Source organism: Pseudomyrmex gracilis, unplaced genomic scaffold, assembly GCF_002006095.1.
Source record: "Pseudomyrmex gracilis isolate BER0280 unplaced genomic scaffold, ASM200609v1 scaffold_0, whole genome shotgun sequence".
Lineage (NCBI taxonomy): Eukaryota > Metazoa > Arthropoda > Insecta > Hymenoptera > Formicidae > Pseudomyrmex > Pseudomyrmex gracilis.
This window is the reverse complement of record NW_018020584.1, coordinates 4,124,166-4,147,342: the sequence shown is the minus strand read 5'-3', so window position 1 is coordinate 4,147,342 and position 23,177 is coordinate 4,124,166. Positions and strand designations below refer to the sequence as shown.

The 23,177-nt window shown below is 35.7% G+C and overlaps 1 protein-coding gene across 12 annotated transcripts in view; it reads right to left on the bottom strand.

Moving 5' to 3' along the window:
- Positions 1–14,827: 14,827 nt before the first annotated feature.
- The window catches only part of LOC109862892 (ELAV-like protein 3), a 36,832-nt gene continuing 28,482 nt past the window's right edge, over positions 14,828–23,177 (bottom strand). For 4 of the 12 annotated variants that reach the window (XM_020443125.1, XM_020443181.1, XM_020443084.1 and 1 more), the window contains 3 exons: positions 21,872–22,130; positions 18,182–18,223; positions 14,828–15,167 (listed from right to left, as the gene is read on the bottom strand). In XM_020443125.1, the coding sequence (XP_020298714.1) occupies positions 14,843–15,167; positions 18,182–18,223; positions 21,872–22,130 (626 nt within the window). In that variant the 3' untranslated portion in view covers positions 14,828–14,842. Of the gene's footprint in view, positions 15,168–16,890; positions 16,894–18,181; positions 18,224–21,871; positions 22,131–23,177 lie in introns of all 12 variants that reach the window. The other 8 variants (XM_020443232.1, XM_020443505.1, XM_020443399.1 and 5 more) reach the window with 5 other exon arrangements.

The window sequence follows — 23,177 nt, the reverse complement described above, 5'->3', positions numbered from 1 at the left end:
AAGCCTCGATCATTGGCATTAATAATCTCGGTACGCGAGAACAACGAAATAAACAAATTACACACACAAAAAAAAGTGTAAGTTATTATTAAAGATATATATATTTTGTTAAAAATCGCATAAATAGGTCATTGTCTATTTACAGTTACGATTATCGGATTTTTTAGCGAGCGAGACGAAAACTACTACTTTCTCGCTATTTCACTTTTATTCGCAGAATCGTGCGAATAAAAGTAAACAAAAATTTTCTGTGCGTCTTTTGTGACTGTAGAATTTTTTTCTACAATTTAACAAAAAATAAACATTTTACAGATTGTTTATTTCTTTCTCTTTCTTTTTCTTCTTCTCTTCTTCTTTTGTTTTTCGATTGCCGTCAGTATTTTTATTACAGTTTTGCTTATACAATTTGCTTGTCTGCTTTTTTACTCTGCTTTCTTTCTTAGTGTTTTGTCTTCTTTCGCAGCATGTTTGTCTGTTTAACAGCTGCGGTCGGAAATATGCGAAACGATAGAAATATTGCATCAGCCTGCCTGATAATAATCATTTTTTTTTGCACACTTGAACATACAACTTTGTAATAATGACAGAATCACTGGTAATTGTAATATGAGACCGCGTTGCGACAAAAATCGACAACGACAGCGACACAACAATGTTTAAATCGGAAAATATCGATCACATCGACGATTTCTCTTAACACTAATAACTGTTGGTTCGCGTTTGTCTGAACGTTTTCCTTGGAACGTAACTTGTTTCAAATATGCTTCCAATATAAGAATATATAATTAAATATCACGCACAGTTGCATTTAATCTAACGAATAAATCGGATTTAATTTGCTTTTTTTTTGAGTTTTTTATAAAGTATATTTTGAACATTTATCAAACTCTAACATCAAAAGTAAAAGCCTGTAATGTTACGTTTGATCAAGGAAAACCTTCCCGCTTGTACTATTAATTGTTTCCAGACAATGTTTATGGATAAAAACACTCTATTTAGTATTAAGTATTCGATTAACTTTCCTTCGTGTGTGTGAATATTTTTTAATACTACAAAGAGAGGATTTATATTTTTTTTTTGCAACAGTGTTGAAACAGGACATTATACAACTCAAAACCGGTAATCAAAACAATACGTACAGGATATGTCGTTTTTGAAAAAAGTGACTTTGAAATAATTCATTTTTTTTTGTGAAATATGGCACAAAGATTATTTGGTGAAGTATGTAAACAAATATGTGTAACCATATTATTAATTTCAACCTGTTAATTTCAAATTTATGAAAAGAGCTTTCAAACAAATAGCTTGCACACTCTGTACATGTACATATGTAATTATGTAATGTAATTATATGTTATACTTGTACAATGAGTAATACGTATAAAGAACAATTGGAAATTATCTGTGTAAAATTTATTTTGAGAAAAATAAAATAAAAATATATGAATTAAATTTATAAATCCCCTAGATAGAAAGTAAGAAAGTCTTTGGTAAGTCGCGCGAGAACCCTTGAGATTCGGATGGAATATTTCGATAGAACGATCGATATTGGCCTCTGAGTTTATTATTTATATAACAAGCACTTGCTAAATATATCCTGTCAAAAACTTAGCTCAGTTCCTTTATTCCTTTCTCGAAATATCTTTTCTCTCTCTCTCTCTTTCTCTCTCTTTAGTGAATCTAAACTTTTTTTTATATTTCCTTCTTCTGTGAAGCGATCAAATCGGTAAAAATATGCCGAAATAATCGCATCTTCCGTAAACACGACAACGTCTTTGTAACGTTCCTTTGGAACCACGCTTACAATTTAATTCACGATACGTTGTGAGAGAGCAAAAACAGTATCTGCCAAATTTTCGTAACAACTTCGATAAAAAAAAAATAAATAAAAAAACAATATCAAGAACGTGCGTGAGCGAGGGAACTTTTATTTGTATCACAGATTTTAATAAAAAATGAAATTTCAATTTACTTGAACGTTTGCGGGATAGGATGCTGTTTTCACTCACATGATAGCGTATCGGGAATCCAAGCGGAGTGAAGACAATTTTTTCCTACACATACACGTTAAAGATTAAGATCCACACACATATATTTTATATTTTGTGCTAAATATCCGCGTAATAACTTATCATCTAATATTGTAGATTAAATCTGACGAATCTGAGTCGCGTTTGAGTTACACGCTGAGATCAGGAGCAAAGGATCGCTGCCGGGGCTTCCTCGAGATACTCGTGAGAACCGTCGGGAAGGAAGATCATCTTTAATAAGTAGCTTCTAATTTATCGCGTCAACGCTAACGGTAATCTCGTTCTTTTTTTTTTCTTAGTGGCCTCATCTTTCTCCGCGATACTATAATATACTTACACGCAAGTGTCGTGACCGAATCGAGTCGATGTGCCCGATTAAAGCCGGCCTAAATGAATCAGCCTGATCTAAAGAGACCACAGAGCATTATAACAGAGAGATCGAATATAGTTTTTAATTATCTTAGACGTCTCTAGCAACGTGGTAATAAACTTTGTTTCGTCTGACAAAACAAAAGTTTCGGGATAGCTGGAACAAGAAGATTTCTTCAAGATGACTTGTCTCTTCCGCGATGTTCGATATTAAAATTTTCTTCACAAAAATATTCCTCCTCCTCCTCCTCTCTCGTTCGTTCTCTCTTCTCCAGCTTTCTCCCCAATAAGCTCTATTCGCGAAAAGCTTTCGAATTTTACAGTCGACGTAGACTTTTTTCCTCTCACACCGAAAATGTAATCCTCACACCTTACTCCGTCCCTTCATCCAACTCTTACGCGAACATTTCGAATAGCTTAATTAGAATATTACGAACGTCGGTCGTTGCGAGATTCAATAAAACAGTCTTATCGATGAGTGAGCGACTCTCTTGGCGCCATCGTGATTTTTCGGGAGGAAAAAAAAAAAAAAGAAAATGACCGACGCGACACATTGTGTGTTTATGTATCGCGCCTGTAAATGCGTGTAAATTCTGTATACCGTGATTAATCACGTGATTAACGACAGTTACGCTGATTGGTGGCACGCACGTGTGTATATTCCCTATTTTTTTTCTTTTTTTTTTTTTATCAACAAATGCCAACGAAATGAATTATCTGAGATTTAGCGAGATGCGCACACACATACACACATCGAATCTTAGATTAGAATATAGAATATAGCTCTCTATAGCAGGAAAGCACGGCAATTTTTTTTTTTTTAAAGAAATACGTTCGATAAAAATAACCGCATATATAATCAACTTGTTAATTAATATATGTAATTAACGAGTTCCGCAAAGACATGTGGAAATCGAGAAAAATGTTTTTTTCGCACCCTGGCTACGAGGAGGATCTGTGCGCGGCTATATAGCCTCTCTTTTCTTTCTTTCTATCATAGAGATAGAAGATTTATAAACCGGAAGAATTCTCTCTCCTCTCTTGTATTTTTCGCCATTCCCTTTCCCCCTGCGATGCACTGTATATGTGAAACCTGTCTCATTAAACGCACAACGAAAATCTTCGGACATTAGAAAAGCGTTATCTTCGTTTATCTTGAACTTATTTAATATCTTCACGTTGGACTTTCCATTGTCTTTCTTTCTCTCTCTTTCTCTCACTCTTTCTCTCTCTCTCTCTCCTTTCTTCTCTCCGTTTAGTTTAATTAATTACATTTATATTTTTATATTGTGTATTTGTGTATATGTGAGAGTGTACGTGTGTACCATTCTCGCCCTTTCACGATCAGCTTCCGCTTGCATTTTTTCTCTCAACACTCCTCGCATTCGTTCCTCTTGATTCTCTCTCTCTCTCTCTCTCTCTTTTGCTCTGTCATCCAATTGTCTTTGTTCTGGTTTTGTTTGTTTCAAGTTATATCACTATAGAGTTATCGTAATTAAATATTTATACACCCATTGTCTGACTAGCTACCCCACGTTTTTTTTGTGTCGTTTAAATATAGTTTTATATAGATAGTAATTATAATTGAATTAATTAATTAGATATTATAAGTTATGATAATTAATAATTAGAATAATCAAAACATGTACAGAAGATTATAGATTATCTTTCTTTCATTTTTTGTTCCTCTCTCTCTCTCTCTTTTCCTTTTCTATAACTTTCTTCCTCAAAACCCTTTGTCACCACTTCTCTTGCTCCTTGTTTTCATTCTTCGGACTCTCGCTTTCTTCCCCGCACGTTCGTAATTTCTCCCTTACTTCTTCTTTATCGTTTGTTTGTTTTTTTTTTAAGTAGTTATCAGTTTTGTAGATCGTTGTGGCTCGCCTCGGAGTAATTTCTCGAGTATTTTAAATATCTTCTATCACACACTTACACTTCACACATTCTCTCTCTCTCTCTCTCTCTTTCTTTCTCTCTCTCACTCTTTCGTTCATCTACATTCGCTCGTTCTTCTTTCACTCTCTTATTTGCACAATATCTCTCCCTTCTCGTTTTTCTTTTCTTTCTTTTCATCGTTCGCAATTTCTATAAGTTAGTTAGTTTAGACAGTATATAAATACTTTTCATTTGTTTTTTTTTTTAATTAGGCCTACGGTGAGCTAGATTTGCTTTTGCTGCTTTTTTCTTTTATCACGATGTTGTTTCCGTTTCTGTGCTTTCTTTGCAATTCCTCACTTTTCGGGCACAATTTCGCAACTCACACGTCCCAAAACGTACACTGGAGTTTCACACAAACACGATGTACACACGATCCTATAATTCCCACTTTGCATTATGCAATTTCATTACCTACTCCGCTGCCGTGTTATCTTTTTCTTCGAAAAAGTAGTTGCGTTTATAAAAAAAAAACGATAATTCTCTCTCCAATTTATTATCTATTCAAAACGGTTCTCTTTAAAGTCCACATTTTTTAATTACGCCGCTTTAATCCACTTTATAATGTAAACGCCAATTGATAATTCTTTTTTTAAGTTTTGTAATATTTCTCAAACTTTGAAGTCTCCTTTTAAAATAATTGAACATCGAGAGAAAATAAGAATTTTTTTTTTTAATAGAAAAATGAAAGAGCAGAAACGCGATTGTAGAAAAATTACACGCAAAGGCGGGACCTACAACGACAATTTAAAGAGAGAGTTCGTAAATTTCCATTCTTCCGATTAAATGTGAATTTGATCGAGCGAGATAAGAGGGTATCCGAATCGAAAAAAAACTTTTTTTTTGCGATGAGCGATGTTTATTCGATTATTAACGATTATAATGATGGTATGATTATTTGGATAACATAAAAAGGATTTTTTCCTAGATGTGTGTTTTTCTTGTTCTCTTAATAATGAAGGAATGGACGATCGAGATGATGAATTATGACGATGGGTGAATGAATCAATGACTGTGACTCTTGTAATAAATTTATTATGCCGCTTTTAATTGTATGAAATGGAATGATTACGAATGATTGCGTGAATTTATGCGTGTGATAGCGAATGATTCGATGAAACAGATCGTGGCATTTTGATGACATTGATACATAATGACAGAATGAGAAATGATCAAGTGATATCAACGAATGAATATTGTTTTTTTTTGTTTTTGTTTTTTTTTTTTTTAAGCAAAAGTGATCGTAAAGATGAATGCCACAATTGTGATTAGATGACGATGCGATTAATGACAATGATTCATGGACACTCTCGTGATTTACAACTAACAAACAAGTCGCCGTCGCGCACTGCCGCGACGATTGTGCGTTATACTTTTAGCGATAGCGCAATACGTTACAGCGATTGTTTCGGCGATTAACTGACAATTTTGCTGAAAAAAACTTTCGGTCGAGCTCTCTCGACGCGCAAGCTCGCTTCGCGCACGACTCTCTTTCGTCGTCTTTTTGGAAGAATCAAAGTGCAAAATTCACGACGCGCGACCGAGAATTTTTCAGCAAAAAAATCGCTCGCAAAACAAACTCACTGCTGGAATTTCTCTTCGACCGATCATAAACATCGTGAAACAAACAAACTCGATTTTTCGTTGTGACTCGAAATTTCATTCCCAGCTCCGAACAATCAATTTCGTCAATGTCAACGATTATTGCGATTGCACTTAATTATATATAATTAGATTTTCGTTTGTTCTCAAGTCCAATTGGCTCGCTTGCGTCGAGGCGCGTCGCGAGGAAACACATTGTTTTTTTTTTTTTTGTTTTTTTGTTTTTTACTACAGCACCACTTTTGGATATTTCCTCAGAGCAGCACCTCGACCGAACGACGAGACTTTGGTATATTGCACAAATGTGGGACGAATAAACATCGCATTTTATTTCGGATAATCTCTCGACAAATTTACACATCGAGAAATATCAGCAATGTATGAACGTGGGGAAAGAGTGCGCACGAAGTATTTCGTGCGAAATCAATACACAAATTGAGACAAATTGTTACTTTTTTTTTTTAAATAAGAAATTTAACCAAGAACAATCTTGTCTAGTTTTTACATCAAACATTGCCAATATTTCTTGGACGACCTAAACGTGAGTTGAGAAGAAACGTTTCTCGTGAAAAAGTTAGCGTTTCTTGCGATCAAAAAATTGGACGATGACTCTCAACGAAATTAACGGAACGCTCGAGCTCCGAGAGAACGTAAACGGTATATAAATTTACATGTGTGTATAGAATTTAAATCTCGTAGCATTGGAGCTCTCACTACTATCGTTCATTCGACACCGTCGTTTTTTTTTTTTTCCAGTCGGCTCACTTTCCGCATCCGGCCAAGCGCCCTCTTCTCATCCTTTCATGTCGCCCTAATCTACACAATCGAGAATACCTCTTCTGCGAACAATCTATATAGCGCTACCCAAAAGAGATAATAACGCTATTAATTTCGCGACGTTTTTTTTTTTACTCTGCACCCTTTCCGTCATCGCGCGCTAATCATCATCCGACAGACTGAGAGTTTCGGTTTTCCAGCACGCGTTTTTCTTTCCCTTTCTTTCTTCTTTCTTTTTCTCTTTCTCTCTCTCTCTCTCTCTCTTTCTTTCTTTCTTCTTTTTTTACGAGTATAAGAGGGTACGAGCGCTAGTTAGTAGTACAATAATATTGATAATGCGACTAATGGTTAAATGTAAATTGTTTAATAAATGTAATATCGTTCATTCATCGCAGAAATCAGAAACCGCGAATGTACCGATCTACTTCGAGGCTCTCGTCTCTTACGAGATGTTGGCAGGATGTCCTCAAATCCTGTCGTCGGGAAAAATCATCGCGTCCCACAACTATGTTGGTGCAATCAGTGAAGTATCATATTACTGAAAATACATATTCGGACAAATGTGAAAATACATATTCGGACAAATGTGAAAATAAATTACATACATTATCTCGCACGCACACACACATGCACACTCACATACATATCATATTCATCGACAAAAATTTATTAAAAATTTTGACTTATTCGAAGAAATTGAATATAAATTTTAAAACCTTGTTGCAAAAGTGTGTATATATTTTTTATGTGTAACATATGTACATAGGTATAAAATTTATTTTTCCTTCAAACATATCCCAAACAAATAAGAACAAATTTGTTTTCAAATGAAGATTCCTTCACTAATGCACGAACAAGGCTCTCGCGCGCGCTGGGTACGTACGTGTTATTTGTATGTGCTTGTCTAGTTCCGCGTTTATGTTATCTCCCATTCTCCGAAGTTATCGGTAATTTTCATACTCATATTATCATCATCATCATCATAGCGATATAACTAACAACGATTATTGAGACATAAATACAATACACATAATTTATATCTAACGTAATAATCGTATGTAATATTATATTTAAGTAGATTAGCGTGCTCATTCTTTCTTTCTTTCTCTCTCTCTCTCTCTCTCTCGCTCTCTCATTCTCGTCTACCTTTCTCTCCCTCTCTTTCACTCTCGTACTTTCTCTTCGTTCCGTTCGCCTGCGTCAAATTAATTCGATTGATCAATCGTTGTGAGCGAGTTGGCACCTTCCCTAAAAGGTGGGGTAGGGCTCGCACCACCACTCTTTTTAACCGTTTCTTTCTTCGTATTTCCTACTCTTTTCTCTTTCTCTCTCTCTCATCATTTAAATCTATCCTCACGTCTCTAGGCACGTCTTTGTCTTTGGACACTCGAGTTCGAATCCCAGAAAAAGAGAAGCTCTGTCGGATTTCGGAGAATCAGCGAGCGCCCGATCAAAAGTACAATCAAGTCGCAATTTTAGCTCACCTTCGGAATCGTTTATTTCATTGCGAGAAAACACGCAAATATATAATTCGCTATATATACTCGACATAAACTACTAAATTCACGCGAGTTCGTCGAATCTTTAACCCGACGTGAATCGCTCGAATGAGGATCCCGTTTGATCGTCGTCGACGATCTTTGCAGGCGATTTTCGGTGCGGCAAGAGGTAATTCGATGATATCGTATCCGTCTTTCCGTGGATAGACGTTCGTGCAGACCAGTCTTGCGTAATGACTACGTCCTTGCGAAGGATCGACATCGCGTCACTAATATATACGAATGTATAACGAAAATGATATTACTTATTATTATAGTAAAGGATTCACTAGCGGACAGACTGGACTCGACTAGATCTCGAGTCGCGAGATCATCCCTGTGCTACACAGATTTATGAGACACGGTCGCTCTTTTTCTCTCTCTCTTCGAAACGTACATGTCTCCTACGAGAGAGAGATCATTACAATACTGTAGTTGCTAATCAAGTAATCTCTATCCTACTATATCGTATGCGCCGTCACGAACACCGCTAACAATGTGCATTCAAAGTTTATTTTTCAACTTGCCTTTTTCTTTTTTAAATCTCGATTTATTAGAAGTTACATACAACACTTTTCCGATTACAATTTGATAATGCGATTGAAATCACACTTGTAATTTATTATACAGGCAATTTGCGAATCATCACGTGTCGCATTGTGTGGCAGCGTTCATGATTTGTATTTAATTATAAATTATATGACGGTAATAAAATATTGTATATATAAAGACGCTACGAACCAGGATCCATGAGCGTGTCGAAAACGTCTCGCCGTTACATGGCTATATTTTATCAGTCTGTAACTCGCGGAATGTCAGGAAGAGATCGTGGAATATCGTGTCGGCGAAGAAAAGGAGAAGGCCAGGCGAAGAGGGAGCAGGAGGAGGGTCCGGATCGGCGAAATACGGAAAGGGGTGATCGGGATCCGACATGGACATGGCAACTGAAACATTTTAATAAGAAATAAAACAAACGACCTTTGAACCAAACACAAATCAGTTTAATCCTTAAATAAAACATAATATAGTTATGTTATTTAATAATTAAATAAATAAATAAAATAGTCGGTTTGTAGTAAGTGGTAATGATAGTAACAGCAAGTACAGCGGTAGTAGCAACGTAGTAGATTATAGAGCGGGTGGCAGAAAGTGGCGACAGAGTATAAAGAGCGATGTTAAGTGAGCAAGTCAAGAGTGAGTAAAGTATACTTTGTTTTATATAATTCATTCTCTACGTAATTACGAGAGTAAGTAAGTAATGAGGCGTTAGAGAGGTTACACGTAGCTACTAGACGAGAGACACAGAAAAATATATACGATTATAAGTAATAATGATAATAATAATAATAATAATAATAATAATAATTAATAATGACGATGACGATGGCAATAATAATAGTAACCAGAATAATAAGTATAATCATAATACGACAATATAATAGCGAGAGGGAGAAGAATAATTGTTATATTAGTAAATATTTAAATACAATGTGAAAAAAAACGCCCGTAAGAAAAACGGACGCCTCGCTGATGCAAAAATGAGTCGATTAATCTCTCATGTGTGGCTGATTGGCATTCGCAATCATTTTTCAATGGCATTAATATACCAGCCATCACTTTGTTACCAATGACGATTTATTTTGCTCTATATACGCACTTTGTTGACAAGCGCACAAAAATTGCAATTTAGACATCGCAAGTAAAAATTATTTGCTCGCGCAATTAATCGTTCTGTATGGATTTTTCAATCTGTATATGAAATTACGATATCGAAGTATCGTAATCATTACATCACAACGAGGAGAGATCAATCATTCGAACACTTTCCGATCAGCGAGCGAGTTTGCGCTTACGCGGTATATATAGACGTATATTTTTACTATTTTATCAATTTGCACTAATTGTAGATTTTTCAGGTTTGGCAAAACCTCTTTTTGTTTTTTTTTTTCTTAAGAAAGACTCTGTGTGCCTTTCAAAAAAGGCAGCCAAATAAATAAAGTACTGTCTTAGAAAAAAAATTACAGCGCTCGTTACGTGGAAGCCGCGGGATGGATTTCTCTCTGAGGAGTGGAACGGACATAATTCCATCCTTGGTATCTTCATCACCCCGAGGCTCCCGGACTAGACACAAAAAGGTACAGGACAACGTACACATAAGTCGGACAACGCACATATTCACGTTTCGATGTCCTTGACTAAATCTACTCTTAATCGAGTGTCGCCTCACTCGCAATTAATTAAGTACGCGCGATTTGCATATTTACGCTGCATAATCTGTCAATCGCGATCAAGAGTCATCTTGAGAGTGACGATCGCAGTCAAGAAAACTCACTAGCAAGATAAATTTCTATATAATTAGCGATTGTTCTTTGTAGAAAATCGTTTCAAGACGCAGTTGCACTTGGAAAGCAAGTTTTTTTTATATACGTATATATACTTATATATATACATATATACATATATACATATATACATATATATATATGTATATATATATATATATATATTGAACTACTTCCGATTGGTTGCAGAAAATCACCCTGAAAGACAATCGTTACTTCGAAAAGGACGTCTTTTAAAATACAGGTCTTATAATCGGTTCTTAATCGGTCTATTGTTACTTGAAAAATGCGAGAGATCGACAATTACTGAGCCGCGTGAACAATTGTGAGGGATTCGATTTGCTTGCTTTTTCGCGTCGTTTCACTTTATAATCGTGCTCCTTCATCACGTCCGTCACAAACATTTTCTAATCATCGCTAGCGTTTACAAATTTCATTTTTCTTCTTCATGCGCGAGGAGAGCACGTATAATCGTACCGACGACGCGGCGGTTTGCACGTAGACTAGATTGTAATTCGCGGCTTGTATATGTCTGAATATCGGTCGATTTTGTTTTTATATCAATAATCTGTATCACATGTCCGTGCACCGTCCTCGAAGTTCAGGAATGCGCGAGTGCCTCCTCCCTTCTCTCTCTTCAGAAATTTTTGGGATTCTGAAGAGGCCAAATTCGCGAAATCAGCACACATATACACATAAAACTCTGTTTTAATATCGATATCTCGAAATGAGAACCAGCGATATTCTTGTGAGGCAAAGTCTCACGAGTTTGTTTCAATCTTACAATTGATTTACTTTTCAATACATCGAAATGTTTTCAAGAATCGCCAAAATGTGCAATACCAATCAGCAATGACGAGCAAAAGCATAAAATCAAACGCTAAGCAATTATACATTCTGAGTATCTGCATATTGTTAAGTAAAAACTTGTATATACAAAGACAAATTTTTTTTGTTTTTTTAATTTTTGATCTTTTAATTTCTACTAGACAAGAAATCCATTCTTGATTCGTTCCGTTGACTACAAAATCTCTCAAAAATTTATAGAAGGATTAACGACTGTAAAGCTACGTAACATCATAAAAACATCCTCTCGGACGGTGCATCTGCGAAAAACGTGTTTACTATCTAATGTAAATGTCTTATATAAAAAAAAAAAAAAAAAAACCACACAAAAGAACACAAAAAGAACACCAAAGAAACACAAAAAAGACATGTTTCGCGCGTATTATCGGCGTAGTGCAGCGATAGACCTGAGTACTGACTAGCAGGAAGCTAATCATACATATATGTATATATATATATATATATATGTATATATATTTATATGTATATATATATATATGTATATAATGTAATAGCTATTAAGTACGCTATTTGGTATGCAATATCGCTTCGCGATCACCTTGGGCCGTGTTTTCTTGTCTCTTCGATCGATTCTTGATCGCCACCTGCTCAAGATCCTCGGAGAGCCACGCCGTTGAGAATCATGTAACACACGTCGTTTCTCTTGATGTTATCGGTAACATCTCAAAATTGAACTGTCGTTACACATCTAAAGTGCATGCGTGCCCGCTCAAACTCGTGATTGCGAGCCCTGCCCCAACCAACACACAACTTTCTCTTCTTCTCGCGACTCTTCACACACGTACCTTCGCGCGCATATTTGTTCCCAAATCACCAATATATATCCGGTTTTCCCGCACTTAGCACTCTCAAATTTCCGACATCGATTTCGTTAACGCAATTATAACATTCGGTAGTCAATTAATTTAATAATACCTTTGGTGTAATATGCACGAGCTCCAATAACGGTCAGGCCCGTTCTTCGCTCTCACGGATTTCTGCAAAATCGATTCGACTTTCCTTTCTCATCTACCCATTTGTTTCTACTCTTCTCTCATTTTGTTCTCTTCCCTTCGCACTTTTACCGTATTTACTGTTCGCACCCTTACCGTATTCTTTCCGTTCCTGTTTTTTCCCCCTCCTCACCCGTTCTCATTCATACACAACGCTAATACTCTCTAAAACTTATACATAAAACGAGTATGTATAACCACCTACTACTAAGTAGGACTCGAAAGAAGAACCGAGTACCGAGAGTGGATACCTGACCGCCCGTTACCCAACGCGCGTATGAGTACATCGAACTTGATCCGTCCCGTGTGCAACGAATAACGGGCGGGAGGAGCAGGTACCCGCCTACCCGGGTGTTCCGAGCTCTACTACTAAGCATTTTGCAGCAGTTTTTGACATTTCATTTTTTTTTATTTTTTTATTTTTATACTCTTCTCTGTCTGTCTCTTTCTTTCTTTCTCTCTCTCTCTCTCTCTCTCTCACTCTTCAGCTTACTCTCTCTTTCACTCTTTCTTTCTCTCTCTCTCTCTCATTCTCACACTTTTACCCATTTTTGTTTTCGCGTATTTCTCTCGCGGCCAGGAAGCGCGAGGTGCGATTACGTGATCCACGTGTTCCCCGCAACAAGTTTTATTTCACGTGACCGCGTCTCACGCGCGAGAGGTATTAATACATAAAGCCTTCCAGGACAGCCCATTGGTTTTGTTAACGTCGCGCGTTTTGTCGATCGTTCTTCTAGTTGTACAAATGTACTAGTGTATGTGTATATGTCTGTGTGTGCGTGTATGTATACATGAGAGTTTCTATATGCTTGTATGTCGTGTATGGTTCAGTCTCACAGCCCGATATCATCATGATTAACCCGGTCATGGATGTGCGAAGTAGAAAAAAAAAAATTCGGCTGAAATGACAGAATGCTCTCGGAGCATCAAATTCTAGTCAAAGGGAAAGTCTTTTCTCTCTTCTTTTCTCTTTCACTTTCGATTCTTTTGGGCCTCCTCTTTTTACAAGTTTTTCAACCTCTTTCTTTTCACGCACGCAAACACCACGTGGTCTACAAGCGCCCTCATTGACCAACGTTGAATCTGCGAGAAGAAGGCGCCTTTTCCACACGTCGTCCTCTTCCAGCTATTATCCATCGTTGACGAACGACTGTCAGAATAAAACGACGTACAAATGAGGCGCTATGTTCTTCTCTCGCGAAACAATTCAGCGCCGATCAGTATACAAATACGTATAAATCGACAATTTGTATGTACAGGACTCGCGACCGGTCACTTGCGAGCCACATAAGATCTAACACGAGCTTTTCTCTGCCTCTCTCCCCCTCCTCTATCGTCCTGCTTCTTCAGCTCTTTTTTTTCTATCCTCGCGCGAATGGTCGGAAAACTTCATAAAGATTAGGAACAAGACTTCCTATTCGAATCTTTCATTCTCGATCTTTGTGATACTGTATGAATCTCGTTCTCGGTATCCGTATTGACGATCACGAAGGAGCAAGACAAAGTCAAAAGCGTCAATCTTCTTCTCCTAATCAAATCTCGTAGGATTTTGCGTGTCAATAAGACATCGAGAACATCTCTCACTCCCGCAACTTTCTCATATTTTCGACTCCGCACATAGTGGGAAGAAAAAAGAGAAGAAATGCGAGAGAATACAGTTCAGCGAGGAATAAAAGGAGAATGAAACGACACGATACTTGTACGGGATAATATCATATTCTTTTCTATCCTTCCTATTTTCTTTTGAGCCACACGCACAGTCCACGGTTATGTATATCGGACAAATCGAACGATCCACTTCTTCCTAATTACTTTGCAACTTTCGATTCTCTTTTCTTTACTCATTCTCACACGCACACGTACTCTCCCTCTCTCTCTCTTTCTCTCTCTCTTTCGCTCTCTTTCTCACTCTCTTACATTCCTCGCGACTACGTTTTTTCGCTTTGCTGGAGCTTCTTGCTGCCGGCCTGACGGTTATTATTGGGTTTGCTCTTCAAGGTCTTGGCTTGCGTGTGCTGATGCTGTTGTTGCTGTTGCTGCGTCGGATTTGCCGTTCCCCAAACGGCCATCTCGATTGCTCGAGTAAGATGATGTATGCGCGACGGTAAGCGTTGAAGAAACGGCTGCCGCTGACCCTTGGTTCCTGCATGAAGAATGCCACCACCGCTGCCGATGTGAGCGCTGTTAACGTTGTTGTTGCCACCGCTAACACCCGGTATCGGGCCAACGCCCCGTTTGTTGTAGAGGTGACCCGCCGGCATCGGCACCGGCAGCTGTACCACCGCCGCAGTACGTAGCAGTCGATGGCGACGATGGTAGGGCGCCGATACCGCCGCCGCGTCCGCTGCCGCAGCCGCAGCCATCGCCGCCGCTGCCGCGTGTTGCTCGTCCTACGCCGCCTTGCTCTTATTCGTCTTAAAGCTGACTTGGAGCACGCGGTTGCCAAGAGTGTAGCCGTTCAGGCTCTGTATGGCGACCACTGCCTCCTCGTAATTGGTCATCGTCACGAAGCCAAAGCCCTTGCATTTGTTCGTCTGCAGGTCGCGTATGACCTTCACCGACTGGACGGCACCAAACGGTCCGAACAGCTGCCACAGCACGTTCTCTTCAGTCTCGGGCGCGAGATTGTACACGAAGATGCACCAGCCGGCGCCGTTCATGGTGTTACCGGGCAGCATCGAATTCGCCAGGAGGTCACCCGCCAGCGGACTGTACCTGTAACACGAGCCAGGCATCACATGACATCGTTGTTCTGCTGATGGTTGATAACGATGAACAAAAACGTGAACGATGATAAAACGTACTTTTATATTACATCAAAATAAACTAATTTCATAAATTTATTATGTGTATTTAGTAACAAAATCAACAATTTGTCAATCAACATAATACAAAAGATACGTATATTGAAACATATTGCCAAACGAGTAGAGATATCCTCCCGCGCGGGTTCAAGCTGACAACAATACGTTAGTAATGACGCGTTACTTTGCAAGCGTTTAGAGAAATGTTGTTTTTTCTTCTAACATTAAATACAGTTTTGTAGCAATCGTTTACACAAAAGAGAACGCTTTAGCATCGTTCAATCCGTGTTATATATTAACTGTATATACTTCTTTACTGAGACATCTATATTGAATTTGGATTATACGCTACTCGCACAGTATATCGCAATCCCAATGAAATTAAACGTGTGAAGATATAAATATAAATATAAATATAAATATAAAAATATAAATATATAAATATATATATATATATATATATATATTTATATATTGACGTGAAAAACATTTATATATATTTCGCGTGATGTATAATCAATACTTGTACACAAATAATACTTTTGCAGACATTATATATATATATATATATGACAGTGACGTCGAAAAACATGAGAAACAAATAATATCACAAAAACATCTAATTCTTAGCACCAATTAATTTAAAAAATACTCAAATATTGAAAAAAAAAAAAGAAAAAACAATAATATAAGTGATAATGTAACAATAGCGTGCAAACCTTTGCTTTATACATAGCTTTGTATACATACACTACTACAAAGTCATGCGTATACGGAAATATAAGAGTATACTCTTCCGTGTTATTCATTTCTATATCAAAAAAATTTTCTTAACATATTAATATTTTAATAAACAACCTAACTTGCAAAATTATCAATTTGTTACAATAGAGTGCATCATTTATTTACTCAAAAAAAAAATTGTTTAGATATTTCAGTCACTGTATTTATATGTTGACGCATCCTATAGATAACAAAGATTATTTATTATGTGCAAATCTATAAGTAAGTAGGTATAGACTTGAACTTGATATATGCATATATAGTATATACCTGTATATAATAAGGAAAAAATAGAGAGACATCAAAAAGACAAGAGAAAGTGAACAATATGATTGCTTGAATAGTTTATAAAACTATAAAGTGAGTATAAAAAAAAGGAATATAAAAATAAATCGTAGAATCACATGAAGTCACAAAGAAGAAAAGTTACTCATTCATACTTCTCGTATGCAAAAGTTTATAACAAATACATAGCACTAACTCACGTAAATTTTTCAAAATCTAATTTCTTTTTTAACAATGCATTCCCGACATATGGACACAATAACGTAATGTTGAAAAAAAATATATCAATTTACGTGCATGCATTTACATACATACAAAGGCTCAAATAGGTACAAAAAACAAATATTTCTTGAAAATGCAAGCGCAAGTTTCCTTCAGTGACATTTTTCAATTAAAAAAAAGTTGCTGGTTAATTCACCATTGAATGCAAAAAAGAATTCTCGTAAATGATAAACGAAAAAAGAACTTTCAGAGAATTAGGAATTAAAAAATTGCACGTTCCATATGAGGAGCGTTTATAAGTGAAAGGAGATATTTACAATTTGTGTATAAAAATATCTACGTACCTACTTGACGTCACAAGCCGCGTTAAAACAGGGCACATCTCGGTGAGTACTCAGTATAATGCCGAGGCCACAGTAATTAACGTATGAATTCGTCACGAACGTTGTTACATATATTATCGCGAGGTAAAAGTAAACGTGTGCTTTTTTTTTTCCACATGTTTACGCAGAGACATGTGCATCGGGTGTCTATGCGACCTTGTGCACACGTTTGATTTAATTACACATGTTTACGTATGTGAGTACGTGTCTGTGTAGATTGTGCGAGTATGTGTGAAGGATCGAAAAAAAAAAAAAACGATGGAGTTGGAAGGATATAAGGAGAAAACATCACGTTGCTTGCGTGTCGTCATTAAGCATGTGTACGTCAGTCTTATCCTTGCATTCGCTTTTTTCTTTAATACTTTCGAAGATAATTCGAAGATCATTGATTGTTCGCAAAACTTTGCAGCTTAACGAAACTTATTTACAAAAACAAAACGTAAAATATCAAGAAATGATTTGATATAAAATTTTACATTGGATAAAATTACTTTCTAATGTCTGTGCATATAAAAATATAAAAATAAAAAAATACAAAATCTGTATCTCTTTATCAATGATGTGATAATTCAATTACAGCTATATTTTTGTTTTTCGAGACACAAAAGCCGCTTTTAATTGCACACAAAATGCGAATAAAAATATAAAATATTTTCTATAAGCTATATAGAATTCTTATTGCGGCGACAAATACTCTGCAGCAGTTTCATCGTTACTTAAAAAAAAACAAAAAAAACAAAAAAAAAAAAAAAACAAAAACAAAAAAAAATAAAACTAGAAGAAATTGCACTATGTAAACAAGTGGAAGAATGGAGAACCAAGAAGGTTTGGTTGCAAACTCAAGAAAACGTGACATCAACACATCTACTATTGTGTTGCACAACTGAATCGAACTAAAGCGGAAGCAACCAGGCGTAAAAAATGCAAAACCGGGTAATGCAAAGGAGAATAATAAAAAATTTGTTTTCTCGTTACGAAATTACTAATCTATAATAAGAAATCTTTTGTGAGTTTTTCAACTAAAAACTTATCATAAAATATATATAATACTGCGAAAATGACATTAAAACTTTTTTAAATAATAATCATAAAAATATGATAAAAAATCTTTTTACGCGACATCCGATTTATTCGAGTCCGTAACGAGACCAAGAAGTGAAAGAAAGAGAGAGAGCAGAAAAGCCACACAACGGAATTAAACGAAAAAATCAGGAACGGAGAACGTAGTGGTAGTAACGAAAAAAATACTGACCTCTGTAAGCCTTTGTTAATGGCAAGCATGGCCTTGCCAGTGCTAAAACAAAACACAAAAAGAACAACGTAAGAAGAGAGATACTTCGGGATCGAGCCAAAGTCGGGGGATAAGTCGCTTCCTGTGCCATCGTATTTCATTTTTCTACACACAGAAAAACATACTGTATCCAAGTATATAATAAGTTTATATATCCGCAAATATATTATAAGATCTTTGTAAGTATTTAATTTACTCAAAATACACTCTAAATCTTAGTAAATTTGTATTTTGAGTAAATTAAATACTTACGAAAATCTTATAATATATTTGCGGATATATAAACTTATTATATACTTGATACAGTATGCATTTTTCTGTGTGTACCCTCTACGTAGCGGTGCGTTCTTATCCCGAATGAGATAGAGTGAGGAAGATATATGAGATAGGATTCGGAAAAGCGAAGCGGTTCTTTTTCAAATAACTCTCGCAATCTACCCTGATCTCGTTGGAAAAATAAATTCATTTAAAAAAAAAAAAGAATTATATTTTTATACAATTCTTTAATCATATATATATATATATATATATATATATATATATATAATTGTTTTATATATAAATACTGCGTAGAATTAAAAAAGATACAGTTTTTGTAACATGCGCCGAAAATTTGAAATATTCTTCGTACCGCTTCGATTCTCTATTGAGAGAAAGGAAACCCAAGGAGAATCACTGCAACAGTGGTATAAGCGTTGCTTAGATCAGACAGTGAAAATATTTTCTAAAATGTTGGTTACTACAATTCAAATGCGATTCAAACTTTCGCAAACTTTTAATATAATCACAAAATTTTGTTTAACAAAAAGTTGTTTACCTTTTAATTCGAAAACGAATTAAAAAGGTATAAGTATTAGAAAATTTTTAAACAATAATGTTGTAAATATTTTAATTTAGTTCCCCAATTAGTCCTTCGTATATCGTACAAAAATAAGCGTTTAATAAATAACAAAATTATTATTTAAAGAAAAATGTAAAATAACTGTGACGAATAAAATTATTTTAGTCAACTAAAATAGTTCAAACTCTCTTCTACATGCACGTGTTTCGAGTTTTTTTTAGTATCGACGATCGAACAATTCTTATTACCACTTTGCTCTCAGAAAGAAAACGGAATACTTGATGAAAGACAAAGCGATAGCGAAGCGCAGCTACACTCGGTTAACGCTTTGTACTTATTAAAACAATAAATAAATAAAAACTAAATAATCGATCTCAATGACGATTTTCCGAAGAGATAAATTTCGGTAGTTTGTCGTATTTTTCTGTGTTAATTCTTTCAACACATAAACAAACGAACCTGACACGTGCAATCAATGGAGATTTACAGTGCATGTATTGTCTCCTTTCCTGGTAGTAAAGTTTACGAATACGATACGTTATTTAAAGATAGAAATAAATATCGCTTTCTCGATATAGCGAGCATCGTGACTTATGCGTATTATATACAGGAGGCTCGAAACGAAAGAGAGATATAACAACTTAGAAAGATATATAAACTTTGTGAGTGTCAATAGTCCTTAAGCCTGTGACTTATAAATTTATCGTCAGTTATCTCTCTGAATAATTGGAAAAAATAGACTATAATTCGTAAAACTTTATAATACATTGCATAATATTTGAAAAAATCATTTATATGTATTATAGGTATATATTATATCTTAAAACACCTTTTTATTTTATAATTATAATGTTACGCACATTGTAATTTACTACTAATGCAGTGATACTGACGATAAATGCAGAGACTATTGTGCAAGATTATTGTGTATGTTTTGCTCCTCCGTGTTTCGAAAACGGCCAAAGATCAGCTTTAAGTTTTGCAAGCTCGTATTATTATGTGTTTCTGCGCGTTTCACTTATCGATCAAACATCCAATTATGGCGATATATGAACACATGTCTATCTCAGAAAATCTACTGATCGCTAGCCTCGAATAAAAAGACGAGAACCGAAAAGAAACATAACAAAACGTAGCACAAATAAAAACGTTTTACACAATTAATAAAACACAATTGCGAATGCAAATAATAAAAGTTCAACCGACGTTTCTTGTTACCGTTTTACTCTTGTATTATTCGATAAGGTCGTGAAGAAGGACAGAAAGCTTTCTTCAGTCGTATCGCCTTTGACAGATTGATAAGAGGCATATAAGTTTGATAAGAGGCATATCGATTTACAAAACAGGACTTTTCTGAGCGAAGAAAAATACACGCGATTTCACTCAAGGAATGTTTCTTCGCTTTGAAATATTTTTCTACGAAAAAAAATTTCTGCTTTTTGTTTCTTCAAGAGTTTTAAACACTTTACTAATTGTGACTTCTTCTTTTTTTATAACGACTTCCGACAGAAAGTTTAGTAGAAAGTTATTTAAAGTTTTTTAAAATACTATTGATTAAAATGTTTTCTTTAAATGCAAGACCGTTTCAATGAAGTTTTGTACGTATGTCATACGTATATCACATATAGAATGATAACGTTATAACAAATGCCGTGACAATGAAAAATAATTATTTGAGAAATTTAAAACGTCGTATTGACCGTTGTTGTTTTACCTCGTGTAACTAAGTGATGAAAAATACGGAAAATACCGTTTCTAAAAAAAAAAAAAAGTATATCATATAACCAACACAAAGTCTAAGTAATATATTACCTGAAAGTAACGGAGCGTGCACAATCACAACTTAAAGTAAAGAGAGGACAGACACATTAGTGCACACATAGAATCGGATGATCGAAAGGAGGAGCTTTGTGCCGAACAATTCGTACGATAAAATGTAGAAATGATTGCGAACGACCGATCGATCGATAGCCCGACCGACATGCATTTTTCTATAATTTTTACAAAAAGTTGTTTGTTTTTATTAATTAGTGTTCTACATTTTAAATTACTCTTGTGTCAATGTCATATTAAAAATAAAAGAAACTCACGTCTTATTTTCTCAATGTTATCAGAATTACGAGTTTACACACATCCACACACAAACACACGCACACAAACATGTATATAATTGTATATATATTTTATATATACGAGCGATCGATCGACCTAATCGAAAATTCGTATTCACGCGCTTTTGTGTGTATCAAGAGAGATAGAGAAAGAGAAAATAGAAAAAGATAAATATAGTATCTCTGATAGATAGATATACACATACATATACCTATATATTAGACGGATAAAAAATAAACGTGGATAAATGGACGAACAAGGAGAGAGATCCATGGATAATTAGATAAATACAGTTGAACGAAGTAAAAGTCAATTCAGCTCTGAAGAATTAGACAAGAATTAAATAAAATAATAGAAAAATAAAAAAAATCGAGTTAAAAGATAATGCGCGACCACTTCGCGATATGTAATTTATATATTTTTTTATATCAAGCCTCGCGTGTAAATCCAAAGAAATATTGTATTATAATCTTACATACTGGATCGCGCAACACCTTTGAATAAAAGTAACAAAATGAAAGATAGAAATAGAGAAGGAAAGAAAGAGAGAGAAAGATTGAGATCGCAGAGACAAAGAGAAGACAGATAGAGAGAAAGATAGAGAAAGATAGAGAGAGAGAGAGAGAAAAAGAGAGAAAGAGAGAGAGAGAGAGAGAGAGAGCGATCCTTGGGTAGAGCGAGTAGAGGCGAGTAGGTACCTGGATAGTGGCGACAGTGGAATGTACCTGAAGCGGCCGGTCGGATGGTGGATCGGCCCGCCGAAACGCCGCGTAGCCTGCGGTGCGAGATAAGCCGCCAACGGCGGTATCGCCTTGTTGTTGTTGCTCGGATTGTTGGCGAACTTGACGGTGATTGGCTCGGACGAGCCTTTCGGTATGGTGCCATTCAGCTCTTGGATCGCTCGCTCGGCTTCGACGCGCTGGTCAAATCGTATGAAACCGACTCCCTTCGACAGGCCTGTACGGAGGATGCCGAGCAAACACAACGTAATTATTAAGATGAGGATAAATTATATTGATCGATCAATTTCTATTTCCGTATTCCTTGGTTTTTTTTTTCAACGTAAAACTAGCGATAATTTCGAAGATGAAAAAAATTATTCGAACTGATTTTTCGAATACTTTTCGTCGCGATTTTCTTTTTATGCTGTGCAATGTGTCACTTTTACATGATGCTTTAACTTGCTCTCGATTCAATATCCTGTGAAATAATAATCCGTCATCTGTCCATTATCCATTTCAATTATTAGGTATTGACAATATATAGAACGTTTATTTATTTTGCGTAAATTGCGGCGCAGGTCTCTTTGTTTTCTTGTTTGTTCAGATATTATCGAACATAAGAGGCATGAATTGCGAGTATGTTTGCATGAACACGCCTTCAGGAAATAAACGAGAGACCTTTTTATCTGCATTAAAAAAACTTATTACACACAGAGACGCGAAAAGGCGAGTGGCTCGGTGCGCGCAGATTCGTTTCTTTACTGATACACCGACAAAAGTATTGTCGAGTACGTCTTTTTGTCGTTCTTTCGATTCTTCACTTCATTGTTGATCTACAATTTGTCACATTATCATCGCTATTTGATAAGTCGACGATAACTTGAAATAACTGACATGTTATTGATAAAAACAAAAAAAGAACTAAAAAAGAAAGTGAGAAAGTGAGAGAGAGAAAAAGAGGGTGATATAAAGAAAACGAGAGCGAGAATATTTCAAATAATATCAAATGTCAATATATATAATCGAAAGATATCGTAACAGCAAATTATAATCATAACGAATGACAAAAAGCGTAAAGAAACAAAAATGGCGCTAGGAGGAAACGCTGGATGTGCGCGTCTCGTTCGTTTGCACGACGAGAAAGTGAGATTAGAGAGACACACAAATGTTTTAAAAATAAAATTTCAGAAATTTCGAATACACTAACTTTTTACAACAAACGTACTAAATACGATTTGTTACATGTAGCTTGTAACTTCGTATAGTTTTTTGCTGAAAATAA